General features: G+C 27.8%; 1 protein-coding gene and 1 pseudogene across 1 annotated transcript; both read right to left on the minus strand.

The window, feature by feature from the left end:
• Positions 1-5,431: 5,431 nt before the first annotated feature.
• Positions 5,432-8,154, minus strand: LOC114183932 (protein NRT1/ PTR FAMILY 2.6-like). The gene is made up of 4 exons (XM_028071129.1): positions 7,789-8,154; positions 7,477-7,694; positions 6,368-6,909; positions 5,432-6,258 (listed from the first exon to the last, which is right to left on the minus strand). The coding sequence occupies exons 1-4, from the start codon at positions 7,877-7,879 to the stop codon at positions 5,475-5,477; spliced, it is 1,635 nt and encodes a 544-aa protein (XP_027926930.1). The 5' UTR covers positions 7,880-8,154; the 3' UTR covers positions 5,432-5,474.
• Positions 8,155-13,400: 5,246 nt separating this feature from the next.
• LOC114184767 lies at positions 13,401-23,843 on the minus strand (annotated as a pseudogene).

Raw genomic sequence — 23,843 nt, forward strand, 5'->3', positions numbered from 1 at the left:
GTTTGTTGTGGATCTAAAAAGATTCCAGAAGATCTTGTCATATTTAAAAAGATTTGGTAGTTAATATCTTTTAATATTTTATGATATAATTAAATAAGATAATTATTTAAAAATATCAAATAAAATATCTAAAGATATCTTTTTCCCAAATTATCTCTATCATAAAGATAAAGAAAACCGCAAGGTCCAATTTTTTTGTTCCTCTCTTCTTGGTTTAGCCAAACTTCTTCACTTTTTCAAGTTTTTCTTGTCGTCTTCATGCAATGCTTGGCTTGAATTTTTGTGCTTTTGATAATTCCTTATTCTTGGATTTATCTTTAAGGTGTCATAAAGCTTTAATCAATATATTTCCACACCTCCATGAGCTCAACTTAGCTGCAGCTGCACTAACACACCTCAAAATATCCAACGAACATTTATGCAACTAAAAAGCTATTTTTAACATGTTTTTGTATCTCAAGCTCAATAAACCCAATTATAGGAAATCCCAATTAAATCAATCTTTAAGCACACAAATTCAATTAAATACCTATAATTAGACATTAAATGAGGGCAAAAATACGCACTCATCAGGGATCCATCCATATACGTCATTGTCATTCATTGACATGTTTATAAATAGAAGGTCCTTTTGGTCTTTATTCTTTTCTTTGTTGTTTCCCACTCCATGCTGAAAAAATATGGCCGTGAGTGTGCATTTAAGTTTTCCCGCTTCTTCCTCTAATGGTTGATCAAATCTTTAAATGATTCCACATTTAATGCTTGATTAAAATATTGATTGATGATTGACAGACAATTGCTTTTCTTCTTCTTCTCTCAAAAAAACCTATTTTCATTCTTCTTCTTCCGTAACACGACAAATCTACATGATCAGAAGAAAACCCTTCAGCCTTAAGGTTAGTGCTCCTTCATAGTGCTCGGTAGCTTGAGTTTTCTTTCTTCTTCTTCTTCGTGGTCTTCTTCTACTTTGGGTTCATGGTAGTTTTGTGTTTTTGGTTTTTGGTCATTCCATAATTTGCCAAATATTGATTTTGTTTTTACCTTCTATCTCCTATATCAGAGTTTGGGTGCATCAGATGGTTATTTGGTTAAGCATAATCCTCATGATCTTGAAGGTTATTATTTTTTTCAAAGAACTTATCTCTTTTGTTTCTTCATCTTTAAATATACCTATAAATTTTTGTCATTCTTATTTTTTGGGTTGAGATTATTGTAGGTACGGGGATGTTATGTTTAAATGCTATGGTTGTTGGATTTGTTTTTGTATTTGTAATGTTACTGTTGAGGGGAGTTCGTTATATAGTTATGTTTTTGTTCTGCACTTAGGTGTTTGATATATTTTGTTGTAAAATATTGGGTTTGTAAATTTAGATTTTTGTTTTCTAGGGTCCCAAAGTTTCATTTTCTTCTTTATTTTTCATGGTTAATTTTCGTTACCCTATGGAAGAAATCATTTTCATTAGACTTTCAGAAGAATATGTTCTAGGGTATTTGGATGGGGATGTTGGTTCAACTCGATTTGATTTTAGAAGGAAGTGTATCTTGAAAAATTAGTGGTTTTTTTTAGAGAAAAAAAATGTACTTTTTTTTCAACTATTTCTTTCTCTATAATACTATTTTGTTAATTTTATATTAAGGAAGCAAAGGTTGTCAAAGACAAACCAACTATTTCTTTTTCAACTATTTTGTTATTTTCGTGCAGCCACCAAAGATGCAAAGGCTGTCAAAGACAAACAAAATTTGATTAAGGTTAGTTACATGGCATGATTAAAGAAAAAATAAAGCATTTTTATATGTTTTTCTTTGGGATATTTATTAGTTTTCTTTTCATCTGTTATTACTATTTCATGGGTAACCACAACCATTGAATATGGTTCTCCAAAGAAAGCTAACTCCTACAATTAGGAAGAACAAACTTACCATGCTTATGTAGGTAAATATTATTATTCATGGCTCTATAATAATTCTAAACCTTTTGACTTGAACATTGATTGTGTATGTAACATATACATTTGGAGGTACTCCTGTTAATTGTGTTTGCCTTAAAAGAGCCATTGGAGTTAATCACTCAATTTAGTGGACACGACTATCTAAATTATAGATGTGAAGGAAATAATCTAAGCTATATATGAAAATCAGCCATAAATATTACATGCAGATGTCTGTCACATGTTAAATACAAATTATTGATTTTGTCCTTAAGTCTATGTTATTTGTTTTAACTTTACATAATCAAATCCTTTCCTTCGTTGTTCCTGATTTGGGTTATTGTGTTAAAAAAGAAAAATAAGATAAAAGCATACTAATAATGAGGAAAGAGTAATCTAGAATGAAGAACAATTAAATTTACGACTTGGTTTGTCTACATGGGATAATAGGATCGAGTTTGCTCTTTTGGGAATGTCATGGTGTGTGAAGAAGAGGGGTCATGTCTAAACTGCAACATTCAGTCCTCTTGGTAAGTATATGTAATGTAGAATTTTAGTTTGATTACATGATTTTTTTTTTCAAAGTGTGTTATTGATCATATTAGAAGTCAACTTCACGTGGTAAAAATTGTTTTGAAATTACTTATTTTCATACATATTACCCAATATAGTTTATGTTTATTCAACATGTATTCAATTGTTATTTTAAAACTTGCATTCCCTCACAGATTGCAGAATGCAGTAATAAAGGTGGATCAAGTTGATGGTGAGTGTATATGTAATCTAGCATGAGGCTTTTGATGTTGTTGTCTATAAACCCTATATCATAAAAAAATGCAACTACCTAAGCCTTCATTTTCTTACTTTTTACTTCTTTGTCTAACTTCTTTGTCTAACAGTTCATTCAATACTCAATGATTTCCAAATTGTTGGAATACAAGCCCATTACAAACTCTAAAAGACATGAAGAATTAGGGGATACATGCTAGTTATGACCAAGATATTCCTTAGAACAATGAATAGCTTAATTACCAATGTCAGCACAATTGAAAAATAAGAAGGAAAGTTTTAGCAAGATGACAGAAACACTCAATTACTTCGGCATTGAGCTCATGAACACTAATCTCACTGCCACAAAAGAAGCATTTCTAATTAGAAGTTACACACAAGTGATCTTGAGAATGATAATAATGATGCACTTCCATCCCACCTCTCCAACTATATGTACTGTAATATCTTTCTATTTTTTCTATTCCTTCTTAATAATAAGCTCAGTGGTTTTCTGCTAATGATTGCCCGCTACTGTGTGTAAATGGTCCTTACATTTCTTTGCAATGTCCTTAAATGTAATAAATTTTCTTGATTTTAATAAAATATTTATGAGATTTCTATTTAATCATTTTCCTTTATACATTTATCAATGTGTAAACTAATTAAATATTAGGTGAAGTGTAATGGTATAAATGAAAAAGAAAAGATAAATTAAAGTTGTGTTGAACTTTGAAAGTGATAGTTTAGTAGAAACACAAATCTTCAAGAAAGAAAATATTTAGAAAGGAACAGAGAGAGGGAGTAGTTGTTATGCGAAAGAACAAGGGAAGTAGTTGTTATGCAAACAATACATGACTGTTGATTGGGTAAAAGTTGTGAATACAACATGGTTAAGATGGAGAATTTTAATTCAACTATCATTTCATTGATTCGAGTGAATCTGAATTTATTGACTTATTTGTTACTAGAAAAAAACATTAAGACATTTGGAAGAAGTTATATATCATTATTTTAGGATTTATAGTTGTTATATATATATATATATATATATATATATATATATATATATATATATATATATATATATATATATGTGATGGTTTTGAATGACGTCGGATATATGATTAAGAGTCAGATTATTTGTATTGCCATGCAAGTAAAAGTTAACAAAGAGTAAGATATAAATTTGCAACATTATTTATTGTTATTTACCTACTATATAGATAAACTTATTATTTCTATAAAAGATTTAAATGTATATATTGGATCAATAACTGATACCTTAAGTTTCGGTGTTTCTTTATATACAATTTAAAATGATTTAATTTTTTTATAAGATTCAACTTTTACTTCGATAACATATATATATATATATATATATATATATATATATATATATATATATATAATATTTAAATATATTTTTCTTAACTTTATTTAAATAAAAATAATGACAATTATATTATTTTAAAAAATTAAAAGAAAATTAAAAAAGGAACTATGTTGCTGATTTCTGTTGACAAATGTAAAGGTAAATTGTGTTTGGTCTCCTGATCCATAAACCATGTAAGAAATACATTATGATGGCCTTTTTTTTTTAATCAGCCGATGGCCTTTTTTTTTAATCAGGCGGTTGTGCATATAATCAGTGAGAAATGATGCCACACTCGAATTGCAGTATATTTACCCAGTAATTTTGTACCATGTAAGAGTGAGTTGATCAAATTTCATTGTTTCATTTAAATATGAATGGGTATATGTTACTATCAAGTTGTATACGTTACCATCAAGTTTTCGCTTGAATATTAGGTTGTTTATTTCGATTTCTGTTTAATAGTCTTTTTATTTAGTTTATTATTGCTAATATATATTTTATTTCCAAAATATAAAAGACAAGAATATTAATATTTTTAATCCAAAAATAAAAAATTTTATTTACTTCAACCAAAAGGAAATGTACAAATTCATAATTATTATATCAAATTTATAATTTAACACAAAAGATAAATATTTTTTTACTACACGTCACTGATACATCATTAATAAATTATTATGTCAAACATTTAATTTAACATAAAAGTATTCATACCTAAATATATGATTCAAGAAAGAAATATACTTAGGCATAATGAATAATTAGTTATTGTACGGTAAATTTTACAATTATATACTGATAACAATATTTGCATTTTTGTTTAAAAGTGAAAACCTTAAATTCATGTTATACCCTAATTAAAAATTGTATTGATATACATAAACATTTGTATTTTGTATTACTATTAATATTAGTATTATTTGTAATATTATTATTATTATTATTATTTCTACTTATAAGTCTACATTTTACTTTTTAACAATAACTATATGTGTATATATATTTAATTTTAATATAATATATCTCTGTTTGTCTCTACATATATTTTTACTTACAAATATTAATACCAATTCCGTGTTGTATTTATTTTGTATAGAACTATATTACACAATATACTTACATTTTATTTTAACAATGATCCATAAATACACATTTCATTTTAATATATATGTATTTATATCTAGATGTATTTTTATTTAAAAATTTAGGTTTAATTAGTGATTTTATCATCTAATTACTTTGACTTATTGTGGTATTCTTGCAAATTAGTATGTTTGAAAAACATATTAACTACTTTTTTATTTATATATTTTTTATATTTGATAAAAAAAATGTTTGAGAAACAAAAAGTAGGGAGAGAACTCTAAGATTTATTAGTGTCCAACCACATTATTATTCTCTTACATTTTTGTGTGTTTGTATAAAGATGAACAAAGCAAATAATATAGAAAGTTGATGCCCCCTATCGAGGCCATCATCCAGTAGAATCGATCCAGTTTCCCTTCATTTATGTTATCAGGTAACCAATCAGTAATCTTCTGCACTTCATTGATCAAGGCTGTGCTCAGATAAAAGGAGATTCCAATGATCACTGAAATCATAGAAGTTGAAGTGTTTTTGAGTGAGTGAGGAAGTTGCTGGTAGTAGAATGCAACTTGTGCTGGAAAATGAAAGGATTCTCCAACGCCAACTAACACCAAAGGTGGAAGCAACCATAGTATAGACATAGTTTCTGAGGGGTTGGAATGAACCATCTTCAACCTCTTTGATTCAACAAGAGCAGAAGCAACCATTCCAACCACATTCAGCACATGCCCTGTTCCAATCCTTTGGAGAGTGGTGGGAGATTTATCATTGAACTTGTTCCATGCAGGCCAAATAACCCTGTCAAGAAAAGTGAGGAAAATGGATGTGGAAATTAAGGGTATAACACTGATGGAACCTGCTGGAAAATTGAAGTGGTGTCCTATTTTACGATCTGTGGCTAGAGCTTGAAGAACTGTCATGCTTGCTTGAATTCCTATCGGAACTGATAGGAATATGCTCGAACTCCATAGTGGCAAGATTCCAATCATAGCTTTGAAATTTTCCACTTGCTCAACTGTGCAGAGTCTCCATGGTTTTCCTATTGAACCATCTAATCGAAGGTCTCCATCAGTTATCAGGGCTGCACGATTGAAGAATCTGCATTTCCATGTAGGACCGTTTGTTTGAAAATTTTCAAATATTTGATAATCTTATCTTTGTAATCAATACAGGACTTCCAACATAATTAACATCGATAACTAAGTACCTTAATCTTTTCGCAGGAGTTGTAGCAGGTTGCATTGGAAGTATCTCATCCTTGCTGCTATAATAATCCTTTGTTGCGGAAGAAAGCTGAGATTTCCATTTACGTATAGATGCAACGAGAACACGAGCAAGATCGAAGAACGCGCTTCCTTGGGGTTTATCAAGGCGATAAAATCGGTAACCAAGTACGAGAATGATTAGGCCAATGAAGGTGGCCACACTACATATGCCAAAACCCCAAGCCCAACTCACGTTATCTTGGAGGTAGAAAATCCCAGTAAAGGATACAACGGAAGCCATGTACCAAGTCAGAAAAAACCAGTTAAAGAATGTGTCTTGATGCTTTGCCTCGTTAAATTGATTTGCTCCTAATGATGCTGTTGTGAAGCGTGCACCTCCGAAACCAAGTGCGCACAGAGCTATTGCTCCGTATAAGATTGCATATTGAAACTCTGAAGGAGGGTTGCATGCCTCTGATCCATTGTCACAGGGGATAGGTTTCAATGAACCAATCATTGTTGTCAAGACAAAAATAACAGTGCCCTGAAATTTATAAAACAAATATAATGTTTCGTTAATTTATTTTATTTAATGCATCAATTATTGAGTACTACCTGCTACGATTTATAATAATATAATAAACAAATAAAAACCAGTCACCCTATTTCAATGAACCATTACTGGTAAAGTTGAAGCTTAAGATTAGTCTTTTAGGTTTTGTTGTAAAACAAGATTGTTTTAAATTCATAATTGTAAAATAGAATCAATGAAAATTTTTTTATTGATAAAATAGAGTGAAATTGTCCAGATTCATGATCACATTTAGACTGAAGTTATTATGATGGTGGCTGATTTACTTATTTTTATTTTAAAAAAAAAATTAAAAAAACTGATTATACTTACAAGGACTTCGATCTAAAATGTCATCACGAGTTCTGAGAACTTCATCTTATTTTATAAAAATAAAAATTGTATTAACCATGTTTTATAACTAGACTTATATGGAGTTTAATTATTGTTTTCTTATTAGATTTTCATAAAATTCATTGAAACAAGTTAAGTTTTGGAGAAAAGAATAGAGATGCAGAGAAGAGAGTATGAATTAATTACCAGAAAAGAAAGAAAGCAAGAAAGCAAGGCAACAGAGAAAGATCCAAAGAAAGAATCAGCCATGATTGCTGCAACAATGGGAAATAAACTTGAGCTTCCATTTGTCACGTTTCCAACCTGTGCAGCATTGATGCTCTTTACATTGAACTCACGTATCAGATACACGATCAGGTTTCCGATTACACCTGCACCACCAAGTGACATACCTGCAGTTGAACCTGTTGCAGCTTAACCATTAATAAACAATTAATTAACTAATTAATATATCATTAATCAGTGCTCACAGGCAAAGGGAGAGAGAAGAAGAGAGACCAATTATGAAGGGAAAACTCCTCCAACCACCTCTGCTGCTGTCACTGTTCATGTTCTGTGTTTCTCCGCCGCTTGAGGTACTGTCACACATTCTTTCACTTGCACTTCAGAATCAAACCACGAAACCCCTCTGGTGCGTTTTTTATAGGACGTGTTTCTCTCGCACGTTTTGTTTTCTATTTTTTACTTAAATTGTATTTCTTAAAATATTTGCCCACTTCAAAGAAAAGACGTTACTGGTGATCTTGGCTACCAATCTTCGTGACAATAATTAGCAATGCATACATTTGAAACTCTCACTCACACTGCATGATTGATGATTATCCTTTTTCATAGTCATAGTTTTGTTGGTTTGTTTTTTCTTTTTCTGTCTCTATTATCAGATAAAGCAATATTACGGTAGAACGGTTGTTAATGAAAAATCATTATATAAGAAACATGATTGGCAAAGTTTTTATAAATTAAGTTTATCACTGTGATATTTACGAGTCCATTACTTTGGTGAGTTTATCATCACCAACCACTATCTTCATGTATAGTGTGTATCACGAATTCGTTGTCATTCGGTGTGTTGACTTACTCTCTTCTTTGACCCCACCACTAGTTGTGGTTTTTCTCGAAGGAAGATAGCTAAGGCTCTTATTAATTAATTTTTTTAATTATCAAAATATTTCTAAAAGGTAATTATCAAATGGTAAAATGGTGTATTTAGTGTAAAAATGTATTTATTTTATTAATTGGTAATTTAGGAATATTGGATATATGATATGATATTAATTAAAATATTAATCAGATAAAATCAAATTATAAGTGAAGTTAAATTTCAATCCAAGAGATTAATCTACTTATATTTTAGTGTGATAATAACATTTTTTTTCAAACTATCATATATATATATATATATCATTACGTACAAGTCATGTTAAATTTTCAACGAGTGTTTTTTTTTTTCACATTATTTTGTTGGTTGTTCTTCTCGCATGGTTTTGAAGTTCTTTGATAAGAAAAGCAGAATGAGAGTACTTTTATGAGAAGAAAGAACAAGAATGATTGTGTTTTTTCATGAAAAAGAAGAAGAAAGAATATATAGTTAGTGTTGTTGTTACAAATATTTTATTATATTAATCAAATGACATTATAGTTCTTCTAAAGTAACAATCGACAGGGATCTGATTTTCTTAAAATATTTATATTAGTTTTTTAATAAAATGATTAATTTATTAATATATTTTTCAGAATTTTTTATTTTAGTTAAAAGGATGTGGATTCTTATGTCACTTAGTGAGAATATTTTTGTTATAAACTTGACAAAAAAAATGTTTTTGAAAAAGATAGTTTCCTAAGAATATTACTTTTTGAAAGGTAAAATAATATTAAAATAGACGATTCTCCACTTCAGATTATCTTCTTCTGTTCATGCTTCAGCCTATACAGTATCATCAATTCTAGTAATAATGAATTTTTTTTGACTAAATTGATATGCAATTCCAATCTCTTTTATTATATTACCACAATTTCTTGTGATCCTCAAATCGTACTAGAAAATAAAATATCACACGCACATGTATTTTTATTTTTATTTTTGTATAAATTCAAGTGCATAAGGGGAGAAATTGGATTTTATATATATAAAATAAGAAGATGAGAAATGTAAAAGCGCGAATTATTCATTAAACACGCCTGTTATTTCAATTATTCATATATTACTTTATATTTACCCACACACTTTTAGACATTCATTATGAACAACGAAAAAATTGTATATTATTTTATTGGATTTTAATCCCTCATTAAAAGCAATTACACCTTTTTTAAAAGACAAGGAAAAATTAAACCCCGTGTAGAAAATTTTCAAACTATTTACCTTATTCAGGAATTATGAGACGGTGTAAAGTCAAAAGGCCATTTTAGTAAATACCTTGCAACCACACATAAAGTTGCAACATTTTAAATTCAATGCAAAGTTATATTAAATTTGAGCATGTAAAACAATGGTAAAGTTACAAGGCACAAAATCAAATCATAAAATAATTTATTCAGGCCATATAAGGCATCAATATCAAGTGGGTATACCTTTACAAACATCAAAACCTCTTCCCTATTAGCATAGACATTTTAAGGAAATAATTGGAACAATGATTAAACATACATATTATTGCTCCTATAATTAACCTTAATCAAATTAATGTTTTAGGTTGAGTCGTTATATGAAATGCTGAGGATAATTAGCTACTAAAGATTGGAGATACAATTAATCACACGTAAAAGACTTGAGAATGTGATTAGAAATTTGTTGTTGAAATTTTAACATCATATTTTAATCGTAAATTTAAATAAAATATAATAAATAATATTCATAAATTTTAAATAAAGTTTAAATAACTCATTTAAATAATATTGAATGACAATTTATAAATAAATGATGTTTTTTAAACTAATTGATAAAAAAAATAACTCATTCAAAATCTATATATTAATATTTTAATTATTTTTTTTTATTTTTTTTTTATTTTAATTAGAATATAGCGGGTATGGATATCCACGGATACGAATATTATGATACCCGTACTCACTTCGCTAACATGCGAATATTAAAAATATGCGTACCCGTTACCCGCAGGTATACACTTATAATATTCATTTTCTATCCGTTGTAGGTTTTATTCGCAGAAATACCTGCGAATTATTTTTTTTTTACATCCCTAAATCACACTATCAAGAACTGCAAGGATAATGGATGTGGATATTAAAAAATATGTTTCGGGACAATTTTAAAAAACTACAAATAAATATGTTGCACAACAAAAATAAATTAATGTATATTACCAAGAATATGGAACACTATTAGAGCTGGATGATATCTTAATCTAATCAAGAATCCGAACATTACATCAGACTCACATGCATTCTCTATCTTCCTTAGACTCTAAAGTATTATTCTTTTGCTTTACTTTTTATTGTTGGTTTGAAATTAGAATTTAAAGTACCTGGAATTGTAAGGAAGAGGAGAGAGAATATTTTAAAATAAAAGATTACTGCAAAACATCGTGTGGATGAAATGAAGGGAATATTTTCAAATTATGTTATTAACTAAAACTAAAGACTTATTAAGGATCGATTATATCAAATTTTCAATACTTCTCCTCATAACAGAACCAAACACGTAATTATTACGAATTTTATAACAATATTTTCTGTAAATACGAATGTAACTCAAAACAAGTTACAGTTAAACTTTTGGTTTGAATTCCTACCAAATTTAAACCAGAACATATTCATATATATATATATATATATATATATATATATATTAATAAGATTTTTATAAAGAATAAAAAATTGATAGATTGCAAATTTAAAAATACTTTTTAAATAATGTGATGATATCTAAAAAAAATGAAAAATTACAAGCATAATAAATGCCTTTTCTGGGTTAAAAATACATTTGAATGTTACCTATATTTTGGAGATATGTGATAAAAACGAATTAAATAGCACAAAAAAGGTTACGTTCTCTATTCACGCCACTGCTATGGTTGCCATGCCAAAATCTAATGTTCCAAGAACCAACCAGATTCTTCCCCAAATCAAGTTTTTTTTTTTTTTCATTTTTAATAACAAAAAACAAGTTAATACAAATTAAAGAAAAAAAGTAATGGTTTTATTTTATAATATTGCATCCATTTTTAAGACGAAGAAGATGACTGCAGCAGCATGAGGCAGTGGTGAAAATTTTCAACATCTTAAGTAGTGTGTTGCACTTTCTTAGATATATGGTTGGTTTAAGCATGATTCGCACCTATGATGGTTATAGGAAAACATTTCTAATACTGAAATACAAACATTCATTGGTAATATTATTTATTGGAAAATTATTTTTTAATACAATTAATTTGATTAATGTAAAAATGTTTGATAAGTATTATAAACCGTAAACGGTTTCAATTAACTTGTCGTTTATTTTATTTATTTCATGATTTCACCAATCATTTAGGTCAGGATTCGCGTGGCAGCAGCAGCGAGGTTGTGCAGCTCCTCCAACGACCTTCAACAGCAACAACAACAGACGAGCAGCTCCTCCATCGACCACCCTAAAAACACTTTTCTCAAATGTTGGATCTTCGGATATTCACCTGTCAACCATTCGCAATCTGGTTTTCTTTTAGGGTTTCAATTTTTTTTTTCAACTTGCCGTTAATTTCTCACTTTAACATCTTTGTTGTTTATTTTTGTAAAGAGATTTAGTTTTAGATGCTGCATTTCGAAGTCTACAATGCATCTAAGACTGACTGCTTTACCCATTTAGTGGCCATGTCATCTCTGTTTTGGGTTTGGTTGATTGTGGTTACTTCATAGTTGTTTCCCGTGTTCAAATAGAGCATATTTTTCCTTTCTTTCCTATTGTCCAATCCCTCAACGTTAATTGACGTTTGTTGTTTGTTCAATCACCCGACGTTAGCTGACATCGGTGTATATTTTCGACATTAATTTTGATGTCACCCAATACGACATCAGAATTTAGACAGACATCAAAGACCAAAAGTACTGAATGTTAAAAGATTTTTTGTATTATTTCACTTTAAAGTGAAAAATATTTTATATTATCCATGTTATAAAATCAAATTAATAATAAAGGAAAGAAAAAAAGAGAGAAAAGAACATAAAACAATAAGACAAGAGGATAAAGACTAAATAACAAATCAGATGATCTATAGCAAATTAATCAATTATATGAAAAAGTGTATAGCAAATGTCATTGTTAGTTATTAGCGATTGAAAGATAACAAATAATTTGGAAAATACCTTCATTTCAACACCAACTATATTAAATGTACAATGAATGTCGAATTTTTCAATATTAATTGTTCAAGATTATAAATTATTATTTATATAATAATTATTTATATTATAATAACTACATTGTTTGTGTACCTGAATGCAGTGATCTTACAGTATTATTAGTCAAATAAAAATTACTTATAATATGCTTTTAATTTATATAATTTATTATTACGATCATTGTTTTCTTTCTGTTGTTATAATAATAAATGATTTTTAAAATTTGTAAAACCTTTATATATATAGCATGTTTAGATAAATAAATGTCAATGGTAACAAAAAAGAATGATGAAAACAAATATTAATAAATATCCCTATAGAATAGGACATTTTCAATTCTGAACAAAAATTGTAATGTTTAATTCCATACATTCTCTGCATCTAAAATTCCTTTCCGCCATGACCACAGCTTGACAAATGATGAAAAAAAATCAAATTTAATGATGACAACATCTTTAAATCCCAAGATCAACACCCCTGGTTTGCTGTCTAGAAACAAAGTAAAAGCCTCATTCTTTATTGGTTGAAGCACAAAGTCTCACCCAAGATTGCAACCATCACTTGAATCAATGATGTCAAATCACAAGGTGGCTTTGTTCGTATAAAATTCTAAGCAATGAACTATGTAATTTTGACCTCATCCTACATCATAATTCTCCTAATACTGCTATTGGAAGACTGTCACAATTGTTCAGCAATAACCATCATGATTGTAGCTGTGTTTCCTTCAAGGAACTGTACAATCTAATAAGTTAATTGAGTCCTATGCATCTTTAGAAGTCTTCAAAGTAAGAATTTGGTACATAAGGAGGGGAAGACAGGTTTGCAACGCATTTGAACTTTTGCTGCATGTACTTGTTCCTGACAGCTTCGAAGGATGTCGCATTTCGTGACAAGTAACTACCTCTGCCTTGTCATATGTGTGATCGGTGATACTGCAAAAGTCGTCCACACAGGGTGGATCGATTTCCTCGTATTTGGATGCAATGAGCATGGAGGAAACACCCAGCAACTGAAGTCTGGATTTAGTGACAGGATTAACAGACAAAAACCTATCAATGTATGAAACAGAGAGATGAAGAGTGTCCGGGAGAAGCTTGTACTCCTCACCCACTTCTACTAACCAATCCACCAAGATTCCTCTCATGGTTGGCGTGAACAGTTTCTGAACTTTCTCAATGTAGTCAACCATTGGTCTACTCCTTTTCTGCATCTCCATTTCATGAAGATACCCATAGACATAGGAAACAAGAGATTCACCTATATGGGGGCAAGAAGAGTGGGTGGTTGTGGAAGATGGCTTCTTTGCATTGGGATTCTTCACATCTTCCAATGTTTCCTTCGGAAGATTTTGAGTGAACAAACCCTATGTCTCTTGGGGTGTTGTTTTTGGACCAAGACCATAGTGTTTAAGAGAAAATTATACATTGATAGGAAATACTTTTGTAAGATTGCATAATATCAATACTTTTTGTTCAAAAGATTCATCTGTATCATTGAAAATTTTGAGTATTAAAATTGTAAATAAGAAATTGAAATAATTAGTTCCACTGATATTAGGAAATTTTACAATTTTTTTATTCAACTATATGTGAAATTTACTTTTATTTTAAATTAATGAATTTTTGAATATTTTATTTAAAGTATAATTTAAATGTATTAAATTTTAATTTCTTTATCATATATAAAAGTAAAAAAAAAAATCTATCATAAAGTAACATTAGTAATGTCTAGAGAAAAAATGTATGCAATCAATCCTCATTTATATCAAAGATGAATAATGAAAAATCTTCAATTATATTGTCTAAAAATCAAATAATGGTTAAAGATAATTGTTTCAGTGTTGGTTGAAACAATAACTTTCACATACATTTTAATTAGCTGATGTTGAAAATAACTGAAAATAATCTTGATTAATAATTTTAAAAAATCATGATTGACATAATGATGAACAAAAAAAAAACCTAACTAATTAATTATTAAAGAAAAATAAATAAATTTTAACAATAACAACACTAAAGAAAAACAACAATAGACATTAACTTAAAAGAAATGTTAACATTTGTGAAAAAAATACCAATCTTGATTAAGTTGACGAATGTGTCGATCTTAGATTTTAAAATTTAAAAAATTAAGAGTAATCTAAGCAAATTTTCTCTCAATGGTCTTCGTATTTAGAAGAGTTGAAAAATATCTATTGATAACGTAGATAAACATTGTACAAGCGGATAGAGGTTTATGGTTGTCATTAGAAAACAGGTCCATATATAATCAATTACGAAACTACTACGTTAAAAGGTCATCATAATAAATTATTTCAGCAAAAAAGAGATCCACAATCAATTACGACGATGTTTTCAACTATGTTAAAAAGTCATCATAATAAATTATTTAACATATACTTAATGATTATTTGCACTTTCATCTTATTTTCTTCACAATTTAGGGGTCTCTTACACGTATGTACTTTCTGTTCAAACTTTCTATACCAAATCAAACTAACTCTCTTCTTTCAAAAGTTTAAAGTTACCTAATTTTTACTAGTAATAATAAGTTCATTTATATTTTTGAAATTATTTATTTATGCAATAGAAAAAAAATGAAAAAAAAAACTATAATCAGTTATTACTATGCAAAGTATACATGAATGACATTTGCTAAGTTAAAAAGTTAATCAGCAGAAGAAATTATGTTTATCAAGCAAAATGCAACATTTTGCCAAAAATTAAATATTGCTAATTGGCTTTGAGAAATTTGTGAACTTTAGGTGGAATAGTTGTTAGAAAGTTTTTCAGAGTATTTTGGAGAATAGAATGATGAAGATTTTTTTTCCCATCTAGCACACTTTTCCGAAATAATTACCCAGATAACATATTCATAATAATACCGATCTATAATATACACCGATCTAGTACGATCTTGAAAGACAGGTTAGAATATGTTTTTGTCGAAAATCAGCCGAATTCGATTATGGAGAAACTGAATTCTGAGTTGAATTTTTTTTTTCGTTTTATACAAATAAGGAATGAAAATTATTTTTAAAAATATAATATATTAAAAATACAATAAGTTAAGTTAATAATATAGAGAAATATAAAATTATATTGTGAGATAAATTTATTTGATTACTATTTTGTTTATAGTTGGTTTGTTAATTTGTTTGTTTTAATTGATTGGGGTGGAAAAAGAAATTTAAAATTTATTAATTGATGTAAATTTTATGAAATATTTTTTAAATTGTATGGAATGTATAGATTATTTTTAGAATAAAGGAATATATAATTGATTCAAAATGTGTTGTTGAAGAAAATAAAAATTTGGTTGTAAAATTAGATTGTCAAATTAATTGTTTTTTTTCTTAAAATTTTATGACTTTTGCTTAAATAATTAATTTTTTTTAAATAATGAATTTTAGTTTGATTAATTATACAATAGGATATGTGATTAAAAATTAATCTTTGAAAAATTTATAATTTAATATTTTAAAGTAATATATGGAAAGAAATATAGTTTGTATTAATTTGTTTGTTTGTGTTTTATTTTATTTTTTCATCATATATATGAATTACAGTAGAATTGAAATTTATAAGCTATAAGTGAATAGGAAATATTTTTATTGAATGAAAGTCATTAGAGTTACTCTAATTGAAATAATTAAAAATAGAAAAAGAAATTGGTTAGAATTAAAAATATATATTTAAATTTTGTATCCCATAGATCTATATTTAATTAAGGATCTCTTAACCAACTTTTCATTTTTTTTCTTTTCTTCCAACTAAAAGAACGAAAAAAAAAATACCAGCTCAGAATTCGATTTTTTAGAAATTAAATTTTGACCAATTTTAATTTTTTGGCTAGAACAAAAGCAGGTTAAGACTTGATTTCTAGAGATCAAATTTTGACCCATTTTTCAAAATTATGCTGAATTGATATATATTAGTAACAGTATGTTTATCTGGGTAATTATTTTGGAAAAGTATGCTAGATGGAAAGAAATGAGTTCAAATTTTCTATTAATTTTTTGGTGTTATTTTTTTTAGCATTAAAAATATACTATATTAATATTTTAAATATCTTTTTAATATATTTTAAAATATCAAAATTAATTGTAATTAATATATTATAAATATATTATAAAAATACATTATAAAAAAATCAGCTCAGATAAATGGGGTAACAAAATTCCAATCAGGAAAGCAACTTTAACCAATCGAAAGTGAACTTTCATGTTCCAAATACGTCTTCTTGTATCATGTTTAAGATTCCGGAATGAGAAAATATTCCACAACACTACCTTTTCACTTACACTCCTTTTATATGTGTTTTTCATAATTAAATATTATATTAAAATAATAATAGCAATAAAAAGACTTATTATTTTCTAAAAATTTGAAGATTTATTCAATATAAATTTTTAATTGTTTCCTTTTTCTAAAAGGAGTTTTTGTATCAACTTCTTTAAAAAGATTTAATATAGTCTTTTTTAATTAAATTAGTGAGATATCATTTAAAAAATAAGCACGTATCATTAATTTGAATTTCACCCTAAATAAAAAATAAAATAAAATTTTAGAAACAACTAAAATTATGACACGTGATCCCATCTTAAACCGTGTCAAAATCAGCTTTAAAAAAAAATACTATATCAACTCTTTTTAAATAAAACATAAACTGAATTAATTAAAAACAAAAACAATTAAAAAACTATACCAATTATTTTTAAATAAAATAAGTACTGAATAATTAAGAAAATAATCAATTAAAAAATATATTGAATAAGCATCTAAAATATCTATTAAGTCTCATAACAAATATAAATAAAATAAGGCTTAAATATACATTTGGTCTCTATTTTTGTCAAAATTATTTAATTTGGTCCATATTTTCGTTGTTTGTTCAAGTTGGTCATCATTTGTGTAAAATCGTATTAAATCGAGTCCTTTTGACAAACGGTGTTAAAATTGTTAACGGCACAATGATACGGTGTAAGTTTTTGGGTTACGTGTCAAATTTTGGAATATATGATGGCACACGTTGGCACATTTATAAAGAAATTGGAGAAAAAAGTTTGAATTACGTAAAAAGATAAAACATGGTAAAGTGAAAAAAATTAAAAAGTTTGAATTGAGGGTTTACTGCAGCAAGAGTTCGAGAGGAAATTGGGCATTCGAGAGTTAGAGAGTTCGTTGAGTGAAAAATTGAAATTGAGCATTCGAGAGGTCGAGAGATAGGGAAAAATTAGGGTTGGTGAGAAAGGGGAAAATTAGGGTTCTTGGGTGGTGGAGTTTCTTGTTCATCAATTAGGGTTCGCGAAGAGGGGAATTTGTGCTTGGAGAGTGATTTGCGATTGAAGCTTCGAGATTGCGCTTGGAACCACGAATATGAGACCCACCGCAACTTGGTTGCCCCCAACTATTACAACAAAAGGAGGAAGACGAATGGTGACGAGACATACCTCTCAAACACGAATTCCGAATCACCAACTGGATTGTGCACAAGTTTCTTGCTGGGCACAATTTTGCTTGAAACCTCTCAAACCCTAATTTCTTTCCCAAATCAATTTCACTAACTTTTAAACCTACAACGACCGTAACATTTCAATGTGCCAACGTCACTGCCAAAAATTTGACACGTAACCCAAACAGTTTCACCGTATTATTGTTCCGTTAACAATTTTAACACTGTTTGTCAAAAAAACTCGATTAAATACGATTTTACAAAAATAGGACCAAATTGAACAAACAACAAAAATAAAGACCAAATTAAATAATTTTAACAAAAATAGGAACCAAATATATATTTAAGCCATAAAATAATAATTTATATTGGAGCTGTAAAAAACGTCATGACCCTTCTGCAATCAGGAATGACAACATAATGCACCTCAGATCGGGACATTTTTGTAATATTTTGCAAGTTGATGCATTTGTCAGTTCATTATTCATTATTCGATTTTTTTCGAGTTCGATTTATCTGCTGTGAGAAAACGTAACGTGATGTGATTCTACTGGTTTGTTTGAACGACAGTGTTTCATTATTATAATTTAAATAAATATATTTAATGTGGTTAAACAGTGGTCATCACTCTAATATTATAAAAATTCTGCGATGAAAGTAATAGTGTTTTGGAGTTTTCCGTTTTATTTTTTTAATTTAATAATATATGTTAACTTTACGTATATTTATTGATTTAGTTTCTTAATTTTTTTTAATTTGGTTTAATTTCTTCTTTTATTATTTATTTGTTTAATTTAATTTTTTAATTATTTAAGAAAGTTTAATTTGATAATTTTTGTTAACTAGAGTTAATATTGTATTTGTACATGATATGATATGTATTAAATTGTAAATTTTACTTTTTAACTTCCATTTTTATTTTTGAAATATATAAACAGTCATGTATCAGGTTATTATCGTGTCACATAGAATTTATATAAATTTATATATCAAATTATTCTATTTTAAATACTTAAATTATTTTCCTTTTTATATTTTTATTTCACTATAAGAAAAATCGATATTACTGACGGCCAAAATTCGTCGGTAATGGTCAAAATCCGTCGCTAAATCAACATTATCGACGGATTATCGACGGTCAAAAATTTGTCAGCAAAATGCTTGTCGGTAAAATTTTACCGACAGAAATCATGTTTCGTCGGTAATTACCGACAAAAAAATCCGTCGGTAAATCTGTCGATAATTATCGACAAAAAAATCCGTCGGTAAATCTGTCGGTAATTATCGACAGAAAAATCCGTTAGTAATTATCGACAGAAACATCCGTCGGTAATTACCGACCAAAAAATCCGTCGATAATTCAAATTTGGGCGGGAAATTTCCCGCTTCTTTTACCGACGGAAAAATCCGTCGATAAATTTGTCAGTAAGAAAGATTTGAATTACCGACGGATTTTACTGACGGATATTCTGGCGATAAATAAAATTTGTGTTACCGACAGATTTTTCCATCGATAATTAAAATTTAAGAATCCGTCGGTAATTCAAATTTACCGACAAAAATATATCCGTCGGTAAAATTCCGTCGATAATTTTAATTTTTTTTGTAGTGTTTTCATAATTTTTACACTTGTCAAAAATAAACTTTGAAAAATTTTGTTAACACAAATTTCCTTTTAAACATTGAAGAGAATAAATTGCTTTAGAACTACAGTTACATCTTTTACAAAAAAAACACCAAAACACTGTTCATAGACTACTTTCATAACATTAAAGTGATAATCCAAAGACTGCCGTTAACCACATTAAATATATTTATTTAAACTGTAATACCAAAACTTAGGACATGAAAGGATCTTTTCACCCTTTCCTCATTTTGAAATACTTGCCAAATTCATTGACTACAGTACTCTTTTTCATGCACTCTTTATCTTAATAGTAATAATTATAAAAATTTACAAATGATTTGAAAGAATAGGGAGAGGATAATGATATTATTTACTTAAAGTGATGGATACGTAAAAGTAAAAAAAAAAAAATATATATATATATATATATATAATCTATAAATGATTTAATAAATATGATAGATAAAAAATATTTTAATATATTAACATGTAGGGTTATAAATTTATTTTTATTGTTAAAATTTATGTAATATAGAACTGCATAATTATTAATTAATAAAAATAAAAATAATTATTATTATTATGACAAGAACGAATAAAGAATGATTATTTTCATAAATACACTCAAATACATGTAAATATATTATAATTTTAGAAAAAATGTTATGAAGCCTCCCTGCTTAAATTAATTCCTACAAATCCACGTAAACTCTTCGCCGTTTCAGTTCTTTCATATATTATTTCAGTTAAATCTATTTTCTGATAAAAATAGAAAAGATTAATTGATAGACGTAAAAGTAGTAACATCATAATTATGGACTCAAAATATTCTTTCTCTTGTTTTGGGAGAAAAAAAAAGTCACAAACTCGATTAGTAGGTTACTAAGATCTGTTGCTGGGATAAAAGGAAATGTAGTTAAAATCTGAGAATTAGTTTATTAAAAGTATTTGGAAAGAATTATATGGTATACATTATAACATTTTTAATATATTATTATTATTTTACATTTTAAATTTAAAATAATTATCCAAGACATTTGTAATAGTTGCACGATGATAGTAAATCAAAATAAATAAATGAAATTTACTCCATAATTTACATTTTTGGAATTGATAATTTCAAAAAATCCGTCGGTAATGACCAAAAAATCCGTCAGTAAATTTATTGCACTATTCATCTTCTTCCTCCTCCCTCTTTCAATTTTTTTTTCGTTTTTTTTTTCGTGGTCACCGTCGCTGCCACCGCCGCCGCCGCCACCGCCGTCCCTTCTTCTTCTTCCTCTTTCTTCTTCTTCCTCTTTTTCATCTTCTTCTTCTTCTTCTTCTTCTTCTCCTTCATATTCATCTTCTTCTTCTTCCTCTTCTTCTTCTCCTTCTTCCTCTTCTACTTTTTCTTCTCCTCTGTATTCTTCTTCTCATTTTTCTTCTTCTTCTTATTCTTCTTCTTCTCCTTCGTCTTCTCTTTCTCCTTCTTTTTCTCTTCTTCTTTTCCTTTTTTTCTTCTTCTTCTCGTCTTCTTATAAGGAGATTTGGGCGGAAAAATTCCCGCTTCTTTTACCAACAAATAAATCCGTCGGTAAATTCGTCGATAAAAAAAAATTAAATTATCGACGGATTTTACCGACGGATTTTGAGATATATAAGTATCGATAGATTTATCGACGGACAAATCCGTCGGTAATTCAAATTTTGGGCGGAAAATTTTTCGTTTCTTTTATCGACGGATTTTTCTGTCGGTAAATCCGTCGGTAATTCAAATTTGGGCGGGAAATTTCCCGCTTCTTTTACCGACGAAAAAATTCGTCGGTAAATTTGTCAGTAAGAAAAATTTGAATTACCGACGGATTTACTGACGGATTTTCTGTCGATAAATAAAATTTGTGTTACCGACGGATTTTTCCGTCGGTAATTAAAATTTAAGAATCCGTCGGTAATTCAAATTTACCGACAAAAGTATATCCATCGGTAAAATTTCGTCGGTAATTTTAATTTTTTTTGTAGTGTTTTCATAATTTTTACACTTGTCAAAAATAAACTTTGAAAAATTTTGTTAACACAAATTTCCTTTTAAACATTGAAGAGAATAAATTGCTTTAGAACTACGGTTACATCTTTTACAAAAAAAAACACCAAAACACTGTTCATAGACTATTTTCATAACATTAAAGTGATAATCCAAAGACTGCCGTTAACCACATTAAATATATTTATTTAAATTGTAATACCAAAACTTAGGACATGAAAGGATCTTTTCACCCTTTCCTCATTTTGAAATACTTGCCAAATTCATTACTACAGTACTCTTTTTCATGCACTCTTTATCTTAATAGTAATAATTATAAAAATTTACAAATGATTTGAAAGAATAGAGAGAGGATAATGATATTATTTACTTAAAGTGATGGATACGTAAAAGTAAAATATATATATATATATAATCTATAAATGATTTAATAAATATGATAGATAAAAAATATTTTAATATATTAACATGTAGGGTTATAAATTTACTTTTATTGTTAAAATTTATGTAAAATAGAACTGCATAATTATTAATTAATAAAAATAAAAATAATTATTATTATTATGACAAAAACGAATAAAGAATGATTATTTTCATAAATACACTCAAATACATGTAAATATATTATAATTTTAGAAAAAATGTTATGAAGCCTCCCTGCTTAAATTATTTCCTACAAATCCACGTAAACTCTTCGCCATTTCAGTTCTTTCATATATTATTTCAGTTAAATCTATTTTCTGATAAAAATAGAAAAGATTAATTGATAGACGTAAAAAATAATAACATCATAATTATGGACTCAAAATATTCTTTCTCTTGTTTTGGGAGAAAAAAAAAGTTACAAACTCGATTAGTAGGTTACTAAGTTGCTGGGATAAAAGGAAATGTAGTTAAAATCTGAGAATTAGTTTATTAAAAGTATTTGAAAAGAATTATATGATATACATTATAACATTTTTAATATATTATTATTATTTTACATTTTAAATTTAAAATAATTATCCAAGACATTTGTAATAGTTGCACGATGATAGTAAATCAAAATAAATAAATGAAATTTACTCCATAATTTTAATGAATTGATAATTTTTTAATTTATAAAATCTGAAATTACTAAACCCAATTAAGAAATAGACATCTCTCATCGTGTTTATATAAATGTATTTAAAACATTGTTTACTTTTGTTTCAGGATTTGTTTCTTACAATTTTGCTGCTGTAAAAGTGTGAGAAGTTATTTTTATAATATAAAAATAATTTAGTTTAGTGGTCAAAAATTATCGATTACTTTAATATTAAGTGGGACTTTCTCCCGAGTAAGCATTTATTGATAAGGTTGGATTTGATTTGATGCGTCAGTGCTAGAGCTTAATTATGGAACAATGCATCAACAAAAATATTATTATTTTTTGCCAAGACATTAGAATGATATTCGATAATTTCAATACAATTATATTTATACATATGAGTCTCATCTCATCTTGCATAAATGGAGTCGGTTCTCATTGCAATAAAAACTTTAACTTTTAAGTCTAAAACTTGACTCTTTAATTTCAAAATTACGATTAAGTTTATATATGTTAAAATATAAACTTTGATTAAATTAATATAATTGAAAATTTTAAAGTTTTATAACAATGTAATTACGTATTTACACGTAATATTAATAGAAACGCATATTTCGTTTTAACAAAGTTTTTAAAAGAAACACATATAAGAAAAAAAAACGCAACATTCCTTCAGCGGAAACAAGTTATAAAAGATAAAAGATATGAAATGTATTATGCATCCCAGTTAGTCCGACAACAAAAAAAAAAGAAAAAAAGAAACTATTACAAATACCTAATATTGAAGGTAAGTCGGTGAACATTTTGGTCAGTTTACGTTTAAGATTGTTGAGCTGAGTTTGAAGGACGACAATTTGAGCATTAATTACGGCGATCGTAATTTGTAACTCTTTTTCTCGCCGTTGAGATTGAGCTTCTCGCTGTTGACATTGAGCTTCTCGCTCAAGAGCTTGCCGATAAATCTGGTTTATATCCTCAACCGCCTTATTCATCTTCTCCCAAGTGTTTTGAACATCAAGAGGAGAATGAGGATTGGCCAT

Source organism: Vigna unguiculata, chromosome 5 (genome assembly GCF_004118075.2).
Source record: "Vigna unguiculata cultivar IT97K-499-35 chromosome 5, ASM411807v1, whole genome shotgun sequence".
Taxonomy (NCBI): domain Eukaryota; kingdom Viridiplantae; phylum Streptophyta; class Magnoliopsida; order Fabales; family Fabaceae; genus Vigna; species Vigna unguiculata.